At 47.0% G+C, this 16,446-nt stretch overlaps 1 protein-coding gene across 6 annotated transcripts in view; it reads right to left on the minus strand.

The window, feature by feature from the left end:
- The window catches only part of UST (uronyl 2-sulfotransferase), a 439,470-nt gene that overhangs the window by 98,502 nt on the left and 324,522 nt on the right, over positions 1–16,446 (minus strand). For all 6 annotated transcript variants that reach the window (XR_014844857.1, XR_014844856.1, XM_085024120.1 and 3 more), the window contains 2 exons: positions 12,609–12,688; positions 948–1,101 (listed from right to left, as the gene is read on the minus strand). Coding sequence is in view for 4 of the 6 variants with exons in the window: in XM_085024120.1 (XP_084880246.1) it covers positions 948–1,101; positions 12,609–12,688 (234 nt within the window). In the remaining 2 variants the exon portion in view is untranslated. The remainder of the gene's footprint in view (positions 1–947; positions 1,102–12,608; positions 12,689–16,446) is intronic.

The following is a 16,446-nucleotide window of genomic DNA, read 5'->3' on the forward strand; positions in this document are numbered from 1 at the left end:
ACCAGGACTGCAGCCTCTTTAACGCCAGGCTCTAAACTACTCCGCAAGTGTTTGCCAATCTAGGTCATCAACTGGTGAGAAACACCTCTTCTGCTCTGGTGCGGGCTGAACCATGCACTACTTTCATCTGTTACCAGCTCCAAGCTGTGGGAACAATTACTGGGATCAAAATTAACATCCCTATGGATCTGAGGGTCCCAAAATGAGGTCCAGACAAGCAAACAAATTTCAGCGAGGTGGCCTGATTCTGCTGTGCTGTGGCAGAACGGACCTTGGACCTGGAGCCAGAGGACTGGAAACCGTCGGTCACGGTTGTGCTCACATCCTTTTTGAACCTCGGGGTCCTCATCCAAAAAGTCCCCTCTCTCATGGGACTGTCATGGGAGTTGAATGGGATGAGGCATGAGAAAGCACTTTGTGAGCCCTTAAGAGAAATCCCCCAATACGCCAAAGCAAGAGCAGTGCTGGTCAGGGCTCCCTGGAAAAGACTTCCTTTGCTCGGACCTAAAACCTAGCACAGAAAGTCACTTGAGACCTGTTCTTTAGGGTCTGGGTCATCTGGAAAATTAATTCTTTATTTTCTTTTTAGGGCCGCACCTGCAGCACATGGAAGTTCCCAGGAGAGGGGCTCTAATCAGAGCCACGGCTGGAGCTTACGCTACTGCCACGGCAACGCCAGATCCAGCCACATCTGCAACGTACATGGCAGCTCATGGCAATGCTGGATGCTTAACCCGCTGAGCAAGGCCAGGGATGGAACCCACATCCTCATGGATACTAGTCGGGTTCTTAACCTGATGAACCACAATGGGAACTCCTGGAAAATTAACTTTTCACGGTAAACACCTGCTCCCTGAGGAGGGGCCCTGGCCACAAGGAACTCGTGGACCTGCCACGGGATGGCCCCAGGAGGGGCGGGGCCACCTCTCGGATGCGACAGGACTTACCAGGTAGCGCTCCTCCTGCCTCATGCTGGGGGTGCGGATCATGTGGTTCTGTTCCCCTCGCCAGTCTCCAAATCGACGGAAAAAGTAGTTAGATAAGAACCGGTTGACGGGGTCTCTAATGATGTTGATGTAGACGGGCTGGTCTCCTCCGAACCTGAGACGCACACAAACACGGAGGTGGTTACAAGGCATCCCTTCGGGAGGAAAATGAAGCCAACTGGGTGCTGGTTCCCCTCTAGGTTAACTTATCATCATCCTAAGACCCTGCGAACAGTCTGGTCGGCAAGCAGTGTTCCCTGATGGGCCTGTCCAGGCACCTGCTCAGGGGCTGGAGGTTCCTGAGGGCAGGGCTGGGCTGTCCTGGGTTTTGCATTCCCAGAGTCTGGTACAGACCCACTGGCCCTCACGGAATGTTTCCACTGACGGCTAAGTTCTGGACGCCTTGCTGGGTGAAATGGTACTTAGACTACACTCGAATTCCAACGGTCTCGGGTAAGGGGCTCTGCAGGAAGTGATAAAAATAGCCAACATTTATTAAGGGCTCCCTGATCACCTGGCTGTAATTGCTTTGTGACTCATCAAAGCTTCGCAACATCTCAGTGGAGTAGAACTGTAATTACCCCTATTCACACTGAAGAAACAGAGGCAGGGTGCAGGGGAGCACCTCTCAGCCAGGATATGAATCCCATCTAATTCCAGAATCTGTACTCGCAACCATAGAAAGAAGAGTCCAGAACGGAGAAAAGGAACAATTTGAGGGATGACATGAACGCCACAAAAGTCGATATAATTATCCTCAAATGATGGCAAGGGGGTTTAGACAAAAATAAAACAAATATCTAGGTGGGCCATTTTAATTCCTTCCACAAAAGGATTAGACAAATGCACTGAAAGCTGACCCAAGGGCAAGGTCGTCCCCAGGCCAAAGGATTAGGTTGGCGGAATTTGTCTTAAGAGTCTTCCCCTTTCTCTCTGAACTGCCCGAATGCAGTGACCCTGAAGATCCTGGAAGAACACTCTGGGCTCTGGGCAGAGGTCTTGCTCTGGGGACCTCCTGGGGGACCCACAGGCTTCTCTCACCCCATGACCTTCTGATGAGGAGGCCTAGACATTCTGTCGGAGGTCAGAAAGAGCTCAGAGAAAACAAACTGACACGACCCTGCTCCTGTCTCTCCAGCCGGCAGGCCATTTATCTTTCAAAATCTAGCCCAGGGAGTTCCTGTTGTGGCTCAGCAATAACCACCTGACTAGTACCCATGAGGATGTGGGTTCGATCCCCGGCCCTGCCTAGTAGGTTAAGGATCTGGTGTTGCCATGAGCTACAGTGTAGATCTCAGACGCAGCTCAGATCTGGCGTTGCTGTGTCTGTGGTGTAGACCGGCAGCTGTAGCTCTGATTCAACCCCTAGCCTGGGAACTTCCATATGCTGCGGGTGTGGCCCTAACTAGCAAAAAAACAAAAAACAAAGCTCCAGCGTCACCGCCACATCCTTTTGCAATGAACTTCCATCCTTGTGGTGGTGCCTCCCTCTGCCTGCTCCAAGCCCTCTCTCCAGCACTGTGTATACCCGTCCGCCTCTCCCATCAGACCATGGGCCTCCAGAAGCCAGGAACAATGTCCTTTAGACTGTGTGTGGCACACGTAGGTGCTCAACCAATGAAGACATGACTCTTGGGTGCATGCTTCTAAGTTCATCAACATCTGCCACCATCCCAGGGCTCTGTGGTACAGGAGGGTGGACATAACAAGCCATCACTCCTTTTTTGTGTATTAATTTATAGAATGCTGTCCCCAGATTTTGGCATTTTTAAAGAGAATCTTCAGGGAGAAGAAATCAAAGGAACAAGAAGGATGACTCGCCAGTGGTGTGGTTTTGGGCACCAGGACTCGGGACACTACTCTGGGCTCCTGGAATACCCTGTGTTGCAAATCGTGCCACTCAGGAGCAGGGTTAGCCCAGCCAACATGACTCTTGTCAGCTCCCAGATGTACACATGGTGACACTCATGTGCAGCTGGGTGAACAACTGACCAGGCCCAGATGTCAGCTGTGCTGCCCTCATCCTCGCTGATCTTCCTCTTTTTAATTCGATTTTTAATTCGATTGGGTTTTTAATTTTAATTTTTAATTCGATTGGGTTTTTAACTTTAATTTTTAATTCAAGTGGGTTTCAGGGCTCTGATAAACAGCAGCTTATAGGGTTAGGGGTTAGAAAGACACAGCATGCATACCAGGTGTGAATGCAATCCAACCCTCACATTGCAACAGGCTTTAAAAAACCTCAACTGTGCTTCCGTGGTCATGTGAAGTGTGACTATGACCACTAGGTAGCATAACCACACGGTCAAGTCCATCCGTGCTGCCCACTACCAGAAGGTTCTCAGCCTGGCCACGGCCACCTTCCACTCCAGGCAGGAGATGAGAAGACTGACAAAGCTTGTTGAGTCCGGGGGACTGCTCTTTTGCACACTGCAACCCAATGCAAGATTTCCAGAATAGATTTCCAAAAAGAAGGTTTAGAAAGTTTAAGCATTTATTGTCAAATAGTATCAGAGAGTATAACAGCCTCCCTAGAAATTTCAACTGTGAGAGAGGTTTCTGACGTATTCTCTCCCTTTCCAGAAAAATGACAGGAGCAATAGTTTCAGGCCACCAACCCTTGTCCTTTTTCTAGGACATATAGCTTCCTCCCTGGGGAGCTGTGTCAGTTATACAAAAGAGCCAACAGCCTGTCCCAGGGCCTGAGAAGAACATTTTCTACCCCTGTCCCATCCTCTCTCAGGATCAGTTTCTCCTCTCAGCAATTTTAAAATTCTGGGCAGAATTCCCGGTCACCCTTAGAAGGTTTCTGGGTCACCTGAAACTTTCATGGCTCTTTCCTCCCCCCGCCACCACCGCTTCCCAGGAAGCCTAACGCTCTGCCCTATTATTTCCAAAGCCCTTGAGAGGAGGTCCCACAGCCTCCCTGTGAAGCCCACCGGCTGAGGCGTCTTTGTTACGCTCAGGCAAAACCCTTAATCTTCCCTTTGTGCACATTTCCTCTGGTTTGATCCACTGGACACAAAAGATTAGCTCTTCTTCAAATGCTTTTACAACGCCCAGCCTTCTCAGCTTCTATTTTAACACCTCTAACTTTTTTTTTTTTTTTTTTTTGCATGTGTTCCTTTTTGGAATTCCGTTAAGCATTTGTCTTGAGCTTTGTTTCCCTTAATTTGATAACCTACAGTTCTAACTTCATTTTTTATCAAGCCCTTTAGCAAGCTTTCAAAAACTGAGCTGACCGCAGCTGATGACAGGCTCTGTGCTGTGCATACACGGGAGGAGTCAGGCCACATTGTGTTTTTCACTTTACGACACCCTCTCTTGTCCCTTGGTCACCGCAGTAACCACAGCATATTTCGTGCTCTTTCCAGTCATCCTAAAATAGAAGGTATTTCCAATGTCACTGATAATCTATTCGCAGGTCATATTTCCCGTATTTACCCTGCGGGGGCTCCTTCTGACCCTTTGCAAACTTAGGATGCGTTTTGTTTTTGTTTTTGTTTTTTAACGAGAAAATGAAGGATATAATTCTCTAGAAATAACAATTGCACGGTTCTCATTTCTTCCATGCATTCCTAAGTATCTCATTCTGAGTATCTTCTGCCCCACGAGGCTACCTCCATCAATCAGCCCATCAGTCAATGTTAGTCACCCCTCCAAGAAGCACCTGGGTGAGAAATTTAGGTATGCTTTCATCAAACTGCTGACGATATTCTTCCTGGGACATTGCTGCATGTATTAAATAGTAAAACTTAAGACTAAAATTAGGAGTTCCCGTCGTGGCTCAGAGGTGAACGAATCCGACTAGGAACCATGTTTCGGGTTCGATCCCTGGCCTTGCTCAGTGGGTTAAGGATCCAGCGTTGCCATGAGCTGTGGTATAGGTCCCAGATGAGGCTTGGATCCTGCATTGCTGTGGCTGTGGCGTAGGCCGGCAGCTGTAGCTCCGATTGGACCCCTAGCCTGGGAACCTCCATATGCCACGGGTGCGGCTCTAGAAAAAAGCAAAAAGACAAAAAAAAAAAAGACTAAAATTATTCTCAAGAATGAAGACTAGCTTGTTCTCCTACAGTAGAGTTTTTCATGACTGCAAACAGCTTCTGAAAGTACACACACATATATATATATTTTAATTGTGATAAAATATATGTAACATAAAAGTTGCCTCTTTTTTTTTTTTTTTTGCTTTTTAGGGCTGCACTTGCAGCATATGTTAGGTCTCAGGTTAGGGGTCGAATCGGAGCTGTAGTCACTGGCCTACACCACAACCACAGCCACGTGGGATCCAAGCCATGTCTGCAACCTACACCACAGTTCACAGCAACACTGGATCCTTAACCCACTGAGTGAGGCCAGGGATCGAACCTGCATCCTCATGGATACTAGTCGGGCTCATTGCTACTGAGCAACAATGGGAACTCCCTTTCCACCATTTTTAAGGGCACAATTCAGTGGCATTAAGTACATCCATACTGTTGCGCAACCATCACCATCATCCATTTCCAGCACTTTCTCACGATCCCAAAGGGAAATTCTGTGCCTGTTAAACAATAAATCCCTTTCCCCTTCCTTCACCTCACTGCTGGCAATTTCCACTCTACTGAAAGTCTAACTTCTGTTTCACCTCTGGCCTAAAAGTAGATGTTATCCCTGTGCCGTTAACTACATTAAAAACACAGAGTTGGAGTTCCCGTCGTGGTGCAGTGGTTAACGAATCCGACTAGGAACCATGAGGTTGCGGGTTCGATCCCTGCCCTTGCTCAGTGGGTTAATGATCCGGCGTTGCCGTGAGCTGTGGTGTAGGTTGCAGACGCGGCTCGGATCCTGCGTTGCTGTGGCTCTGGCGTAGGCCGGTGGCTACAGCTCCGATTCAACCCCTAGCCTGGGAACCTCCATATGCCACGGGAGCAGCCCAAGAAAAGACAAAAAAAAAAAAAAAAAAAAAAGACAAAAACACCGAGTGACCTGAGGCCAGGGGCCCAGGCTTGGATGCCTGTCAGTGAGAAAGGAGGCATCTGAGGTGATGCAAACGGCTATGGCTGCTCGGGGGCAGGGGAGGGGCGGCCTGGGAGGAAGGCAGGCAGAGATGGTCCTTTAATGCTCCTCTGCAGGAAGCGGGTGGAAGGGACGCCCACCGTCCTCCCAGCCTTATTCAGTGCATGCTCCAGCCCCTTGCTGCGCAGAACAGGGCCTCCTCCCATCACAAGACATGGGACACACAGCTTCTCTCTGCTCCTTGAGTGTCCTGAGGGCACCAGGTGGAAGCTTCTGCTGAGTGCGGGCAGAGGTGGGGGGGGGGCAGCTGGGCCCCTGGGATTAAGGGGAGGAAGATGACTGGACAAAGAGGAAGGCCCTCCATAGTGTGCAGGGAGGTGGGCTCAGGGAAAGTCCAGAAGATAGTAATACTTTTTTTCCCCCTTTCTTAGGGCTGCACCTGCGACATGTAAGTTCCCAGGCTAGGGGTCCAATCTGAGTTGCAGCTGAGGGCTATGCCACAGCTGTGGCGATGCCGAATTCTTAACCCACTGAGTGAGGCCAGGGATGGAACCCGCTTCCTCATGGATGCTAGTCAAGTTCTTAACCCACTGAGCCACAACAGGAACTCCAGATGACACTGATCCTTGATGGGCCTGCACCGTGTGTGGGATCCCGGGGCAGCACAGTCCACTCACTGTGGAGGGAAAGAGAAAAGAGAGGCCGAGCGCACCCCTTCCAGAAGATGAGTCCAGCCGCGTCCACACAGGATGAACTCTCGTTCTGAAATGCAAACTTCTGGGCTCTGTTTCAGTAGGTAAAGACAGGCTTCCAATAACTGCTACTATCAAGTTTTTATTTTGAAGCTCTCTTCAAAGTTTGAGGCTTCTGTCACCACCACAAAAGAAGTGCAGGACACAATGAAAATGGATGACTTTGCTAATGAGAATGAAACAAAGTCAACATTTGGAAAGAAGATGCGGAAACCCGCTTGAACGACGGAATGAGCAAGATCGGATTTATTTTGCTAAACGATGCTGTCCGAGGGCAGACTTTGCGCACATCCGGGAGGCCTCCCTTCAAGGGAAGAAAGAAAGTTTCCAAAACTCACATTGTGTCCTCGTCCCACGCACCCTGCCTGCTTCTCTAGCGATTGATTGATTTTTAAATGTCTTGTTTGGGCAAATTAGTGTTGGTGTTGGAGCCACCATCTGAGACGCATGAGGAAAGGAGAACTGGGAGCAAAGAAGGGTGAGGGGGTCATGGGTGAGAAAGGAAGAAGGACACGAGAAGAGGTTAAGAGAAGGGGTTGCTTGAGAGCAGTTAGCAGATTGATATCTTGTAAATCCCTTGGACTATTTTGGTAGCATTTGGCTCTGGCACAAACCTTCACAGTGTTTTCCTTGTAAGACCTAAGTTGGGGGTCGTGGGGAGTTGTAGATTGGGAAAAGAATTACTTCCCCCTCAAAAAAAATCTTAGAAAACAAACAAAAAGTATGGCGGGGGAGAGGTGGGGAGGAAGACAAATGGAAATGCATTGTCCTCATCTCTCCAGCATGTGGATCTAACGAAACAGGCTGGGATTGATTTGGGACCTGGGACCCTTTGCTGCAATGCTTGCACTGGAGCCCTTGCTTGTATCCTCAAATAAAAGAATACAAAGAAACTACAAGAGACTGGAAATAACTGGGTGCATTCACAGTAGCGGCAAATTATGAACAAGACACAAAAAGACCAGAGACCCCACTGCCACTTCGGAAATGTTGGGAGCCAAAGCCGGTGCTGCACATGTGTGATCCCTACACACAGCACCATGTGCAGGGGGTGGAGAAACCACTCAAGTCACTGCTCCAATCTGACTCACTGACCATCCATTTAAGGGACCAGCCTGCCCCCGTTTAGGGAGCAGGCAAAGACACCTGCTACTTGCTTTGGCTCCCCTCTGCTACAGCAAGAGTCCCAACAAAGCCCTGCCTGAATTTGGTCTCTCATCAATTTCTATTGAGGGAAGAGTCCAAGAACGCTGGTGGGCGATATGCTTAAAGACATGCCTAAGACATACTTAAAGAGATGATGTTGGGAAGCTGGACTTTTCCAAAAGTTCTAATTCTTTGGGCAACTCTGACAACTGCGATCAGACGCTGAAACCACAGTATACCAATATGAAACATCCTACCACCTGAACATCGCCACAAACAGTAGCATCTTTTAGGCCACAGCAATTTTGACTCAATTCTCCAGATAGTCGAGGTGAAAAACACTTGTCTGGCCTGAACTTTCAGCTGGTTCACAAACTGTTTGAAAATAGAGTCCTGGAAAACCTTAGGAATCCAAACTAGTCTGAGGTTTCTGCTGACCTTGGATGTGTTTATCTCAACCGACAGGAAGCCTTCCCTGAGGCAACTACAAAAGCACCAGTTGGGTCGGAGAGTATTGCTTTCCATAGTTGAATTAATAAAAACGGACATGGTGAAATTGTTCCTTCTTGGTCTAAAAAAAAGGGGAAAGATGGAGGGAGGGAGTCCCCACTGTGGCACAGGGGGTTAGAGATCCAGTGTTGTCATCGCAGCGGCTCAGGTCACGGTGGAGGCACAGGTTTGAACCCTAGCTAGGCACAGTGGGTTAAGGATCTGGTGTTGCCATGGCTATGGCGCAGGTTACAGCCGCAGCTTGGATTCAATCCCTGGCCGGGAACTTCCATACGCCATGAATGTCATGAAAAATGTATTTTTTTTTTAAAGGGAAAAGATGGAACAGGACGAGATGCCTAGATGATAAATAAATGAAATTAATCAAATCACCAGAAACTCACAGGATAAGGTTTTCCATCACTCAGAGTATCTAAATTCCAAGATAAGGATGCCGTACTTAAGGGAAAAAAGAAATAAGGGGCAGTTCATTTTGGTACAATGTCATACACTTCATGAGTTCAGAGCATAAATGTGCAAATGAAGGTGTGGAAAGGAGCTTAGACTTCATTCTTTTTTTTGTCTTTCTGCCTTTTCTAGGGCCACACCCACGGCATGTGGAAGTGCCCAGGCTAGGGATCTAATCGGAGCTGTAGCCACTGGCCACAGCCACAGCCACGCCAGATAAGTGCCGCTTCTGGGACCTACACCATAGTTCATGGCAACGCCAGATCCTTACCCCACTGAGCGAGGTCAGGGATTGAACCCATAACCTCATGGTTCCTAGTTGGATTCATTAACCACTGAGCCATTACGGGAACTCCAGACTTCATTCTTTTTTTTTTTTTTTTGTCTTTTCGCTATTTCTTGGGCCGCTCTCGCGGCATATGGAGGTTCCCAGGCTAGGGGTTGAATCGGAGCTGTAGCTGCCAGCCTACACCAGAGCCACAGCAACGCGGGATCCGAGCCGCGTCTGCAACCTACACCACAGCTCACGGCAACGCCAGATCGTTAACCCACTGAGCAAGGGCAGGGACCGAACCCGCAACCTCAAGGTTCCTAGTCGGATTCGTTAACCACTGCGCCACGACGGGAACTCCGACTTCATTCTTATATTCTGCTCTCACCAAGTATTTTGCTGCATGTCAAGAATGCAAGGAAGAGTAGAAGCAAAACATCAACAGAGAATATTAGGTTTCAGGGTCAGTTCTTCTCTTAATAACCTCATGATCTTGAAGCAATGCTTGTCAGCAAGGATCAGGGTAGGTTTCTTAAGAGCAGCTAATCATCTCTATGCTTTATAATTCAAAATATAGAACTCAGTTTTAAAAGTATGTGAAAGCCCTCTTCACAGGTCCCAACATAGTTCTTTGTCTCTGTTAATTGTATACTTGGGGGCTTTCTTTATATGCCCTGCTGGCCACTTCTACTGAAGAAATTGACCTTAACTAAAGCTACTCCCTTGAAAAAGAAAAGCTGTTTTTTTTAATTCGCATATTGAGTTGAGCGTAATGCAGCCTTGCAATGTATTAAAAGTTCAGTTTGTCACTCAATTTGTGTCTATGGGGTCTTGCAGCTGAGGCCCCAGGCCTTGTGCACATGGGGTAAGATGAGAGGGTGAGACTGAGCCCACAGTTAGCATGAGTCTTTTCGAGCTTGTCAGGCCAGTCTCTGCTTTTTCCTAACATTCCATTTCCGCTGTGCCCGCCCTGGAGGCTCCCATGTATGGGATTCCTTTCTGTCCTTCTCTTTGTCCTGTGTTTTTGCTCGTGCTCGTCCTGAGGCCGCCAGTGCCCTTCCCCCGTGTTTGTCTACAGCTGGCCCATCCCTCACTGCCCAGCAGCACGGATCCCGCTCCGGAAAGCCTTCCAGACTTCCTCTTCTGGGGAGGGCAGGTCCTGCCTCCAGGGCTCCTAGGGGACACCCAGTGACTCTTTCCCCTAAAGCTCATCCTCTTCCTTTAGTGAAAGAACTTATGGTTCCTTGAAGGCAAGGATGACATCTCTTGTTCACTGCAGAAGCCCCAGTCCTCGTGCAATGTCCAGAGATGCGGGTCCTCAGTAAATGTGTATTTAACTGAACAAAATGGAGTAAAAGGAGGAGAAACCAGCAAGAACAGGGTCCTCCCCATGAGACACCACCAGGCTGCACTGGGACAGAAGCCAAACGCAGGGCTCAAACTGAGGCTTCTACAGAAATGCCTTTTAGATGCCACTTCGAATATATATAAAAAGTCTCTCTCCAGGAATTCACAGGACTTTCCCCTCACGTGCTTAGAACATCCCTACAAAGGCAGAAATTATCCCTACTCTATAGATGGAAACACTGAAACCCCTCTCCCCTCAAAAGGTTGAACTGCTTGCCAAGACAATGGTCAGTGGGAAGGCCTGATACCCAGAGGTCCCAGCAGCCAGGCGACACAGCTTCTTGAAATTCGGTATCTTCTAAAAGGTGTTTATCATTTTTTTTTTCTTTTTCAAAACTAAATTAATTAAGATTAAACTCTTGGGCCTGTATTTAATAGTGGAGGCCAGGATAAAACATAGTCACCAAGCTGTGCCCAGCTCTGCTGATCCAATTAAGGTATCAGTGTTGGCTCGTCATTAAGCATTCTATTCTAACATTGTCCTGGGCTAACTGTTAGAATTTGTCGCATTGCAATCTGTTTAGGTTGTAAAGATTTGCCCTTGAACTGTGGCGGAGGCTGGCAGCTGTAGCTCCGATTCCACCCCTAGCCTGGGAACCTCCATATGCCGCAGGCACGACCCTAAAAAGCAAAAAAAAAAAAAAAAAAAAAGATTTGCCCTTGAAGCAAAAGGAGTAAATGAATGAGATCTGAGGACATCAGGGGTGACACACAAGGAGGCACACGAGAGAAGCAGGGGTCAGAGGGGCCATGCTCTGGTGGCTCCAGGTCGTAAAACACAAGGCCCAAGATAGCTACCAGGTCCTCATTATCTAATTATGTCTAATTATATGTTCTTGGCCCACCGGAAGTGAGAGGCAGGGCCCACACCGTGGACAGTCCAGTGACAAGCCACCTTGGAAAGGTGGAGGGGACACAGTCAGCTCTCCTGGCCACTCAGCCCTGGTCACCAAGAATAAGCTGCAGGTGTCCTCCTCACCTGTTCACTTCGCCAGGGAACTCTGGGCATCAGACAGGCTGGGAAGATGTCAGGGGAAACTTGCTTTCAAGGATAAGCTGCAACCCCTCATTGCTGCTGCATAACTTGCTTGGCTGGATCTCATTCTCTTTAGGCTTCATCTGCACGGGGCCCTGCTGCCCAGCAGAAAAGTGAAGGCTCAAACCTTCTGCCAGCTTGACAGGTGGTGGAGCATCCTGGGGCTGGGTGCCCATGGCGGCCCAGTGCAAACTCAGGGCTGGCGAGGGCTTAGGGCCCCCTGGTCACCCAGCCCTCAAGGCCATTAGGTCAGCGCAGCTTGCAGGACTTTCCTGTGGACCCGTGAGGTCCCGTGGTCCCCACAGGAAAAGCCGTGAGGGAAATGCTGGTCAGATGGCAGAGCTGCCCCTTGACCCAGGGCTCTGTCTGCCCAAACTAACTGCGAGCTCAGGCAGGCCAGACTGAGAGGGGCAAGCTGAGCACTTCCAGCTTACAGTAAAGACAGGGCCCCCAGAGCTTGCAGTTAGTCATTGAACAGACCAAGAGTCTAAAAACATCAATTTGAAAGTTTGTGTTATTATCAAAAGGTTCCTGTAGCTGAAGGAAAAAAGAAGTGTCTAAAATACCCACTAGTATCAGATATATGAGGCTTAGACTAATCAAATGGAGAATTAAAAATGTAGAGAGAGAGGCTGGTACCAGCATTTTGGATGCTCTAAAACACCCATCATTCTACCACTAACCCTGTGTGGGTTCAAATTGTACAAAAACATGCCATGAAATATATCAGTTAAAATACCATCTCTTGCCTATTTTGTTTCAGTACAAGATTTTTTTTTTTTTTTTTTTTTGAGAACTCTCAGGTCAAATAGCTTCCATTCAAAATCCTTTTAAGTTTTCACAAGATTTAAGATAAGTATTCTAGAAAGAAATGAAGCTTCTGTCCAAATAGTTCAAATTTTATCCCTCTCAAAAATAAACAGATTAAAAATGTCTTTGGAAGGGCAATGATGCTACCTTGGAAATGAAGGTAGATTTTTAAAGTAATTGTTCATTAGAAGGACACTAGGTACTGAAAAGAAATGAGAAAAGCATAAAACTGGAAAACATCTTACCTTGAGAAGTTGAGGAAGTGAACATGTCGAGTGAATAAATAGGGCTGTTCGGCAGTACTTATATTTTTAATCAGTTCCATCTATTAAAAAAAAGTACAAAATTAGCATATATAGGATCTAATTTACCAAGCTACATTAAGCTAAAGGTTATCTCCCCAACTCTTCTCATCCTCGCTTATGATCGCCTGGACCAGGGCCAAACCGCTGGGTTTGGGGCACAATTTATGACCTTTATATAAGATTTCTTACTAAATGAAACGAGTTATCCCAATTTACAGTCCTGTATTTACTTCAGTTGATTGACACCAGGAAAACAATGCGACAGGTTAAGTAATTTTAACTGGAGAAGTCAGGGTACTGAAATGCCAGTAAGAAAATGCCTTGAATCCCTTCCTTCAAAGTCCAATCAAGACAAAGGTTAATTATTATTTTACATTTCTGTAACGACATTCCTGGGATATACGGCAGTATCTGAAACTAGTTCTGCAGAATTTAAAGGTGGAAATAAAATGAGACCATACCTCATTCTTTTCCTCTGTGATTATAATGCTTCACAGAGCCAGCATTTCATAGGTAACACCCTTCCCCCAAACGTCTCATTGTTTTGGTGGCTGGTCAACTGAGTGATTGATGTGCAGTGATCAGCAAGGCAAAAAGTAGTTTTAATTTGTATAAACGAACGCTTACATGTTCTTCTGGAACATGTCATGATACAGAAAATGTTTGGTAAAATCTGCTGGAAATTCCAAGCATTCTTAGGACTCCCTGACTTCCTGAATTCCACTTTCCTTAGATTGGCTAATTTGCTCCATCAAAGCTGACACGCTGGAATTTTTAAGGAGCACATTGGAAATTGCTACTCTGGATGGACATCAGAAGAGCAGCATTTCCCATTTCATGAAGTAGTTCAAGTTGAAAACTGGAAACAAAAACGATCATGCATGTGTTAACTGTAGTAGCGACAAGGGCAATAAAACCTGAGTCTGGACCTCCAGGTTTGTCTCAGGCATGGCAGGAAAGCTGGTGCTCCTTGTTCCCTCCTGTCTAGCCCAGGGCTGACACCCACAGAAATGCTCCATGAATATCTGTTAAATGAATTGCCTCCAAGTAGAACATGACTCATAGATAGTTACACTGGGATGGCGTTGCCTAAATCCTTTCATTAGATATTTGTGCTCACCAGGACTGTGGGAAGAAATGAAATTGAATTTTATTTATTTATTTATTTATTTTTGTCTTTTTTTTTTTTTTTTTTTAAAGGGCCGCACACTTGGCATCGGGAAGTTCCCGGGCTAGGGGTCCAATTGGAGCTACAGTTGCCCCAACAACATTCAATCCGAGCCACGTCTGTGTCCTACAATGCTGGATCTCTAACCCACTGGGTGAGACCAGGGATTGAACCTGCATCCTCATGGATGCTAGTCAGATTCGTTTCCACTGAGCCATAACGGGAACTCCTGAAATTGAATTTTAAAAGTAAATGACTCGCAGTTCACAATTTTAAAAGTAAATGACTCGCAGTGCTGTTCTTCAGTGTCAGGCAAGGTCACTAATGATCTGTCTGTCCCCAGGCTTGAGCATAAAAGGAAACTGAATCCTGCCTCTTTATCTACTATTTAGCCTTTATACCCCACCTGACCCCCTGCACATCCCAGCGCTTGTTTTTGGTAAGATAACTTCCGGCTTCCTTCACACTATAAATGTTGATTTTTTTGATGGATCCACCAACAGAATTACCGATTTGGAAGCATAACCAGAGGTAACAATTTAGAAGCACAACCAAAGGAAACTGATTTCTGAGGCTGCCTGCTTAGAAGCATAACTGTGTGTATGTTTAATATAAAGACCGTCTAATGCTTTAATCTCTAGATCATTTTTCTTCAGATACTTCTCTGCACACATAAAAGTAATATGAGAAAGCCTCCTAGTATTGCCCAAGCCAGGAAAAGCAGGTCAGAAGAAAACCTGCTTCTTTCACGTAGTCAACATCATATTTCATTCTCTAAAACACATGTCAAAGTGTTCAACTTAATGGAAGAACAGTAGTGGTTAGATTTTGAGAACAGTGTCATAATAGCCATAAAACTGTCTATCTCACGAGGAAAAATGGATTGGCAGTGACAATGCGTAACTCTTTCTGGGTATATCTTTAAACAAAGAGTAAAGGTTACTAACACTTGTGTTGATTGCATTAGGACAGGGACGTCAGAGTGCATTTCAGCTCTCATGCATTTTGTCCTGTACACCAAGCAGGAAATCCCACATGAAGGACCACAAGAGTTGGTCCAAGCATTGTATTCATGCTGTCATTTGATCACCTTCACAAACACTAACCTGCCCCATTTCTAGTGACAAGTGGTGGTCTCCTGAGCCGCTGCTGCCATCACCTGAGTTCCCTCTTGGTCCTCCCACTGCTTCCAGCAGCCTGCCCTTTCTCTCGCCCGACTCTTATCTGCCTGGGTGGGAATGGCGCCACTTAAAATCATCACAGAAACTACGTCTCCTTTTCTTTGGCTCATATAGGACTGCTGCTGATCTTTATTTTGATTCCACTGCATTCATTCATTCATTCATTTAGAAATTACGGGGTGCTTGCTAAGCCCTGGAGATCTAAACCTGAATAAGATCAGTGGGAAGACACAAAAAGACAAGGCAGTGGAGTGTGTTCTAACTGTGTCCCCAGGTCTACCGTGGCCAAAACCACCCTCTTGATCCTCGTCCATCTGTACTCCTTTTCCAGTTAATGGTCCGCTCCATTTCCTCCTTATCTGCGGGTCTTTCCTGGACGCCCATACTCACTCCCTTTCCGAGTCACATTAATTCTACCTTTCCTTTCCTAGCTCCCTCAACTGGCTTTCAAGACCCCACATCCTGTGGTCAGTCAAACTGGACTTTCTCTTATTCCTTCCCCATGCCGTGTTGAAGACTGACTCTGACCACGCTCAGACTCCAGATTCTTCTTCTAGACAGTTCTTCGTCTTCTCTCTACATGTCCAAATCTGAATCGACTCTTTATATCTGGCTAAAATGCTTGCCTCCTCCAAGGAGTCTTCCTGGATGTCTCCTTTCATTCACCACCTATTGATTTCCAACTCTGTCAGCCAAGGTGCCACTCCGGGTTGTGGCCATAGAAATAAAAGGTTTGGTTCTTGCTTTCGGAAAGCTCAGAGTTTCGTGGGAGAAGTGAACGAGCAGGCAGGTCCCACCAGGTGGTAGAAGGCACAGAGGTGAGGAGGCACCTGTCCCTGCCTACAGATGGAGAGGTAACACTTCCCCTGGGAGCAGTTTCTGAGCGGTTTGTAAGGACACATAGGAGTTAAGTGAAGAAAGGGACTTATAGCAGAGCATTTAGAGAGAGCAGCAGATGCAAAGCACAAAACACATAGGTATTAAAACTGCCAAGGGTCAGGCAATGAGATCGGTAAGGCGATAAGACTAGAGAGGAAGGCAGGAGCTGGGTAATTGAGGGTCCTATCGGTCACATGAGGGATTTTGACATTTATCCAGTGGGCAATCCGCAGCCAGAGAGGAGGACTTTTTTCTCCCTCTCTCTCAGATCTGAGGTCAGGTGGCGAATGTGAAGAAGAGGGTAAGGACGCCAGCAGGAAACGACGAGGTCATGAACTCATCACTGCTCAATGGTTCCCGCACCAGCAGCCTCAGCATCAACTGGACACATGGCTAACAAGAATGCAGATTCTCAGGCACCAATCCATACCCACAGAATTAGAAGAAACCCTGGCGGTGGGGCCCATCAATCTGTGTTTTAACAAGCCCACTAGGAGAGTCTAAGGCATGACCATTTGAGAACCATGGAACAAAGTCCATAGAAGCAAAA

This window comes from Sus scrofa, chromosome 1, assembly GCF_054392235.1.
Source record: "Sus scrofa isolate SSC_HxYL_T2T_F1_AM1 chromosome 1, Sscrofa_HxYL_maternal_Yorkshire_Landrace_v2.0, whole genome shotgun sequence".
In the NCBI taxonomy this organism is placed as follows: domain Eukaryota; kingdom Metazoa; phylum Chordata; class Mammalia; order Artiodactyla; family Suidae; genus Sus; species Sus scrofa.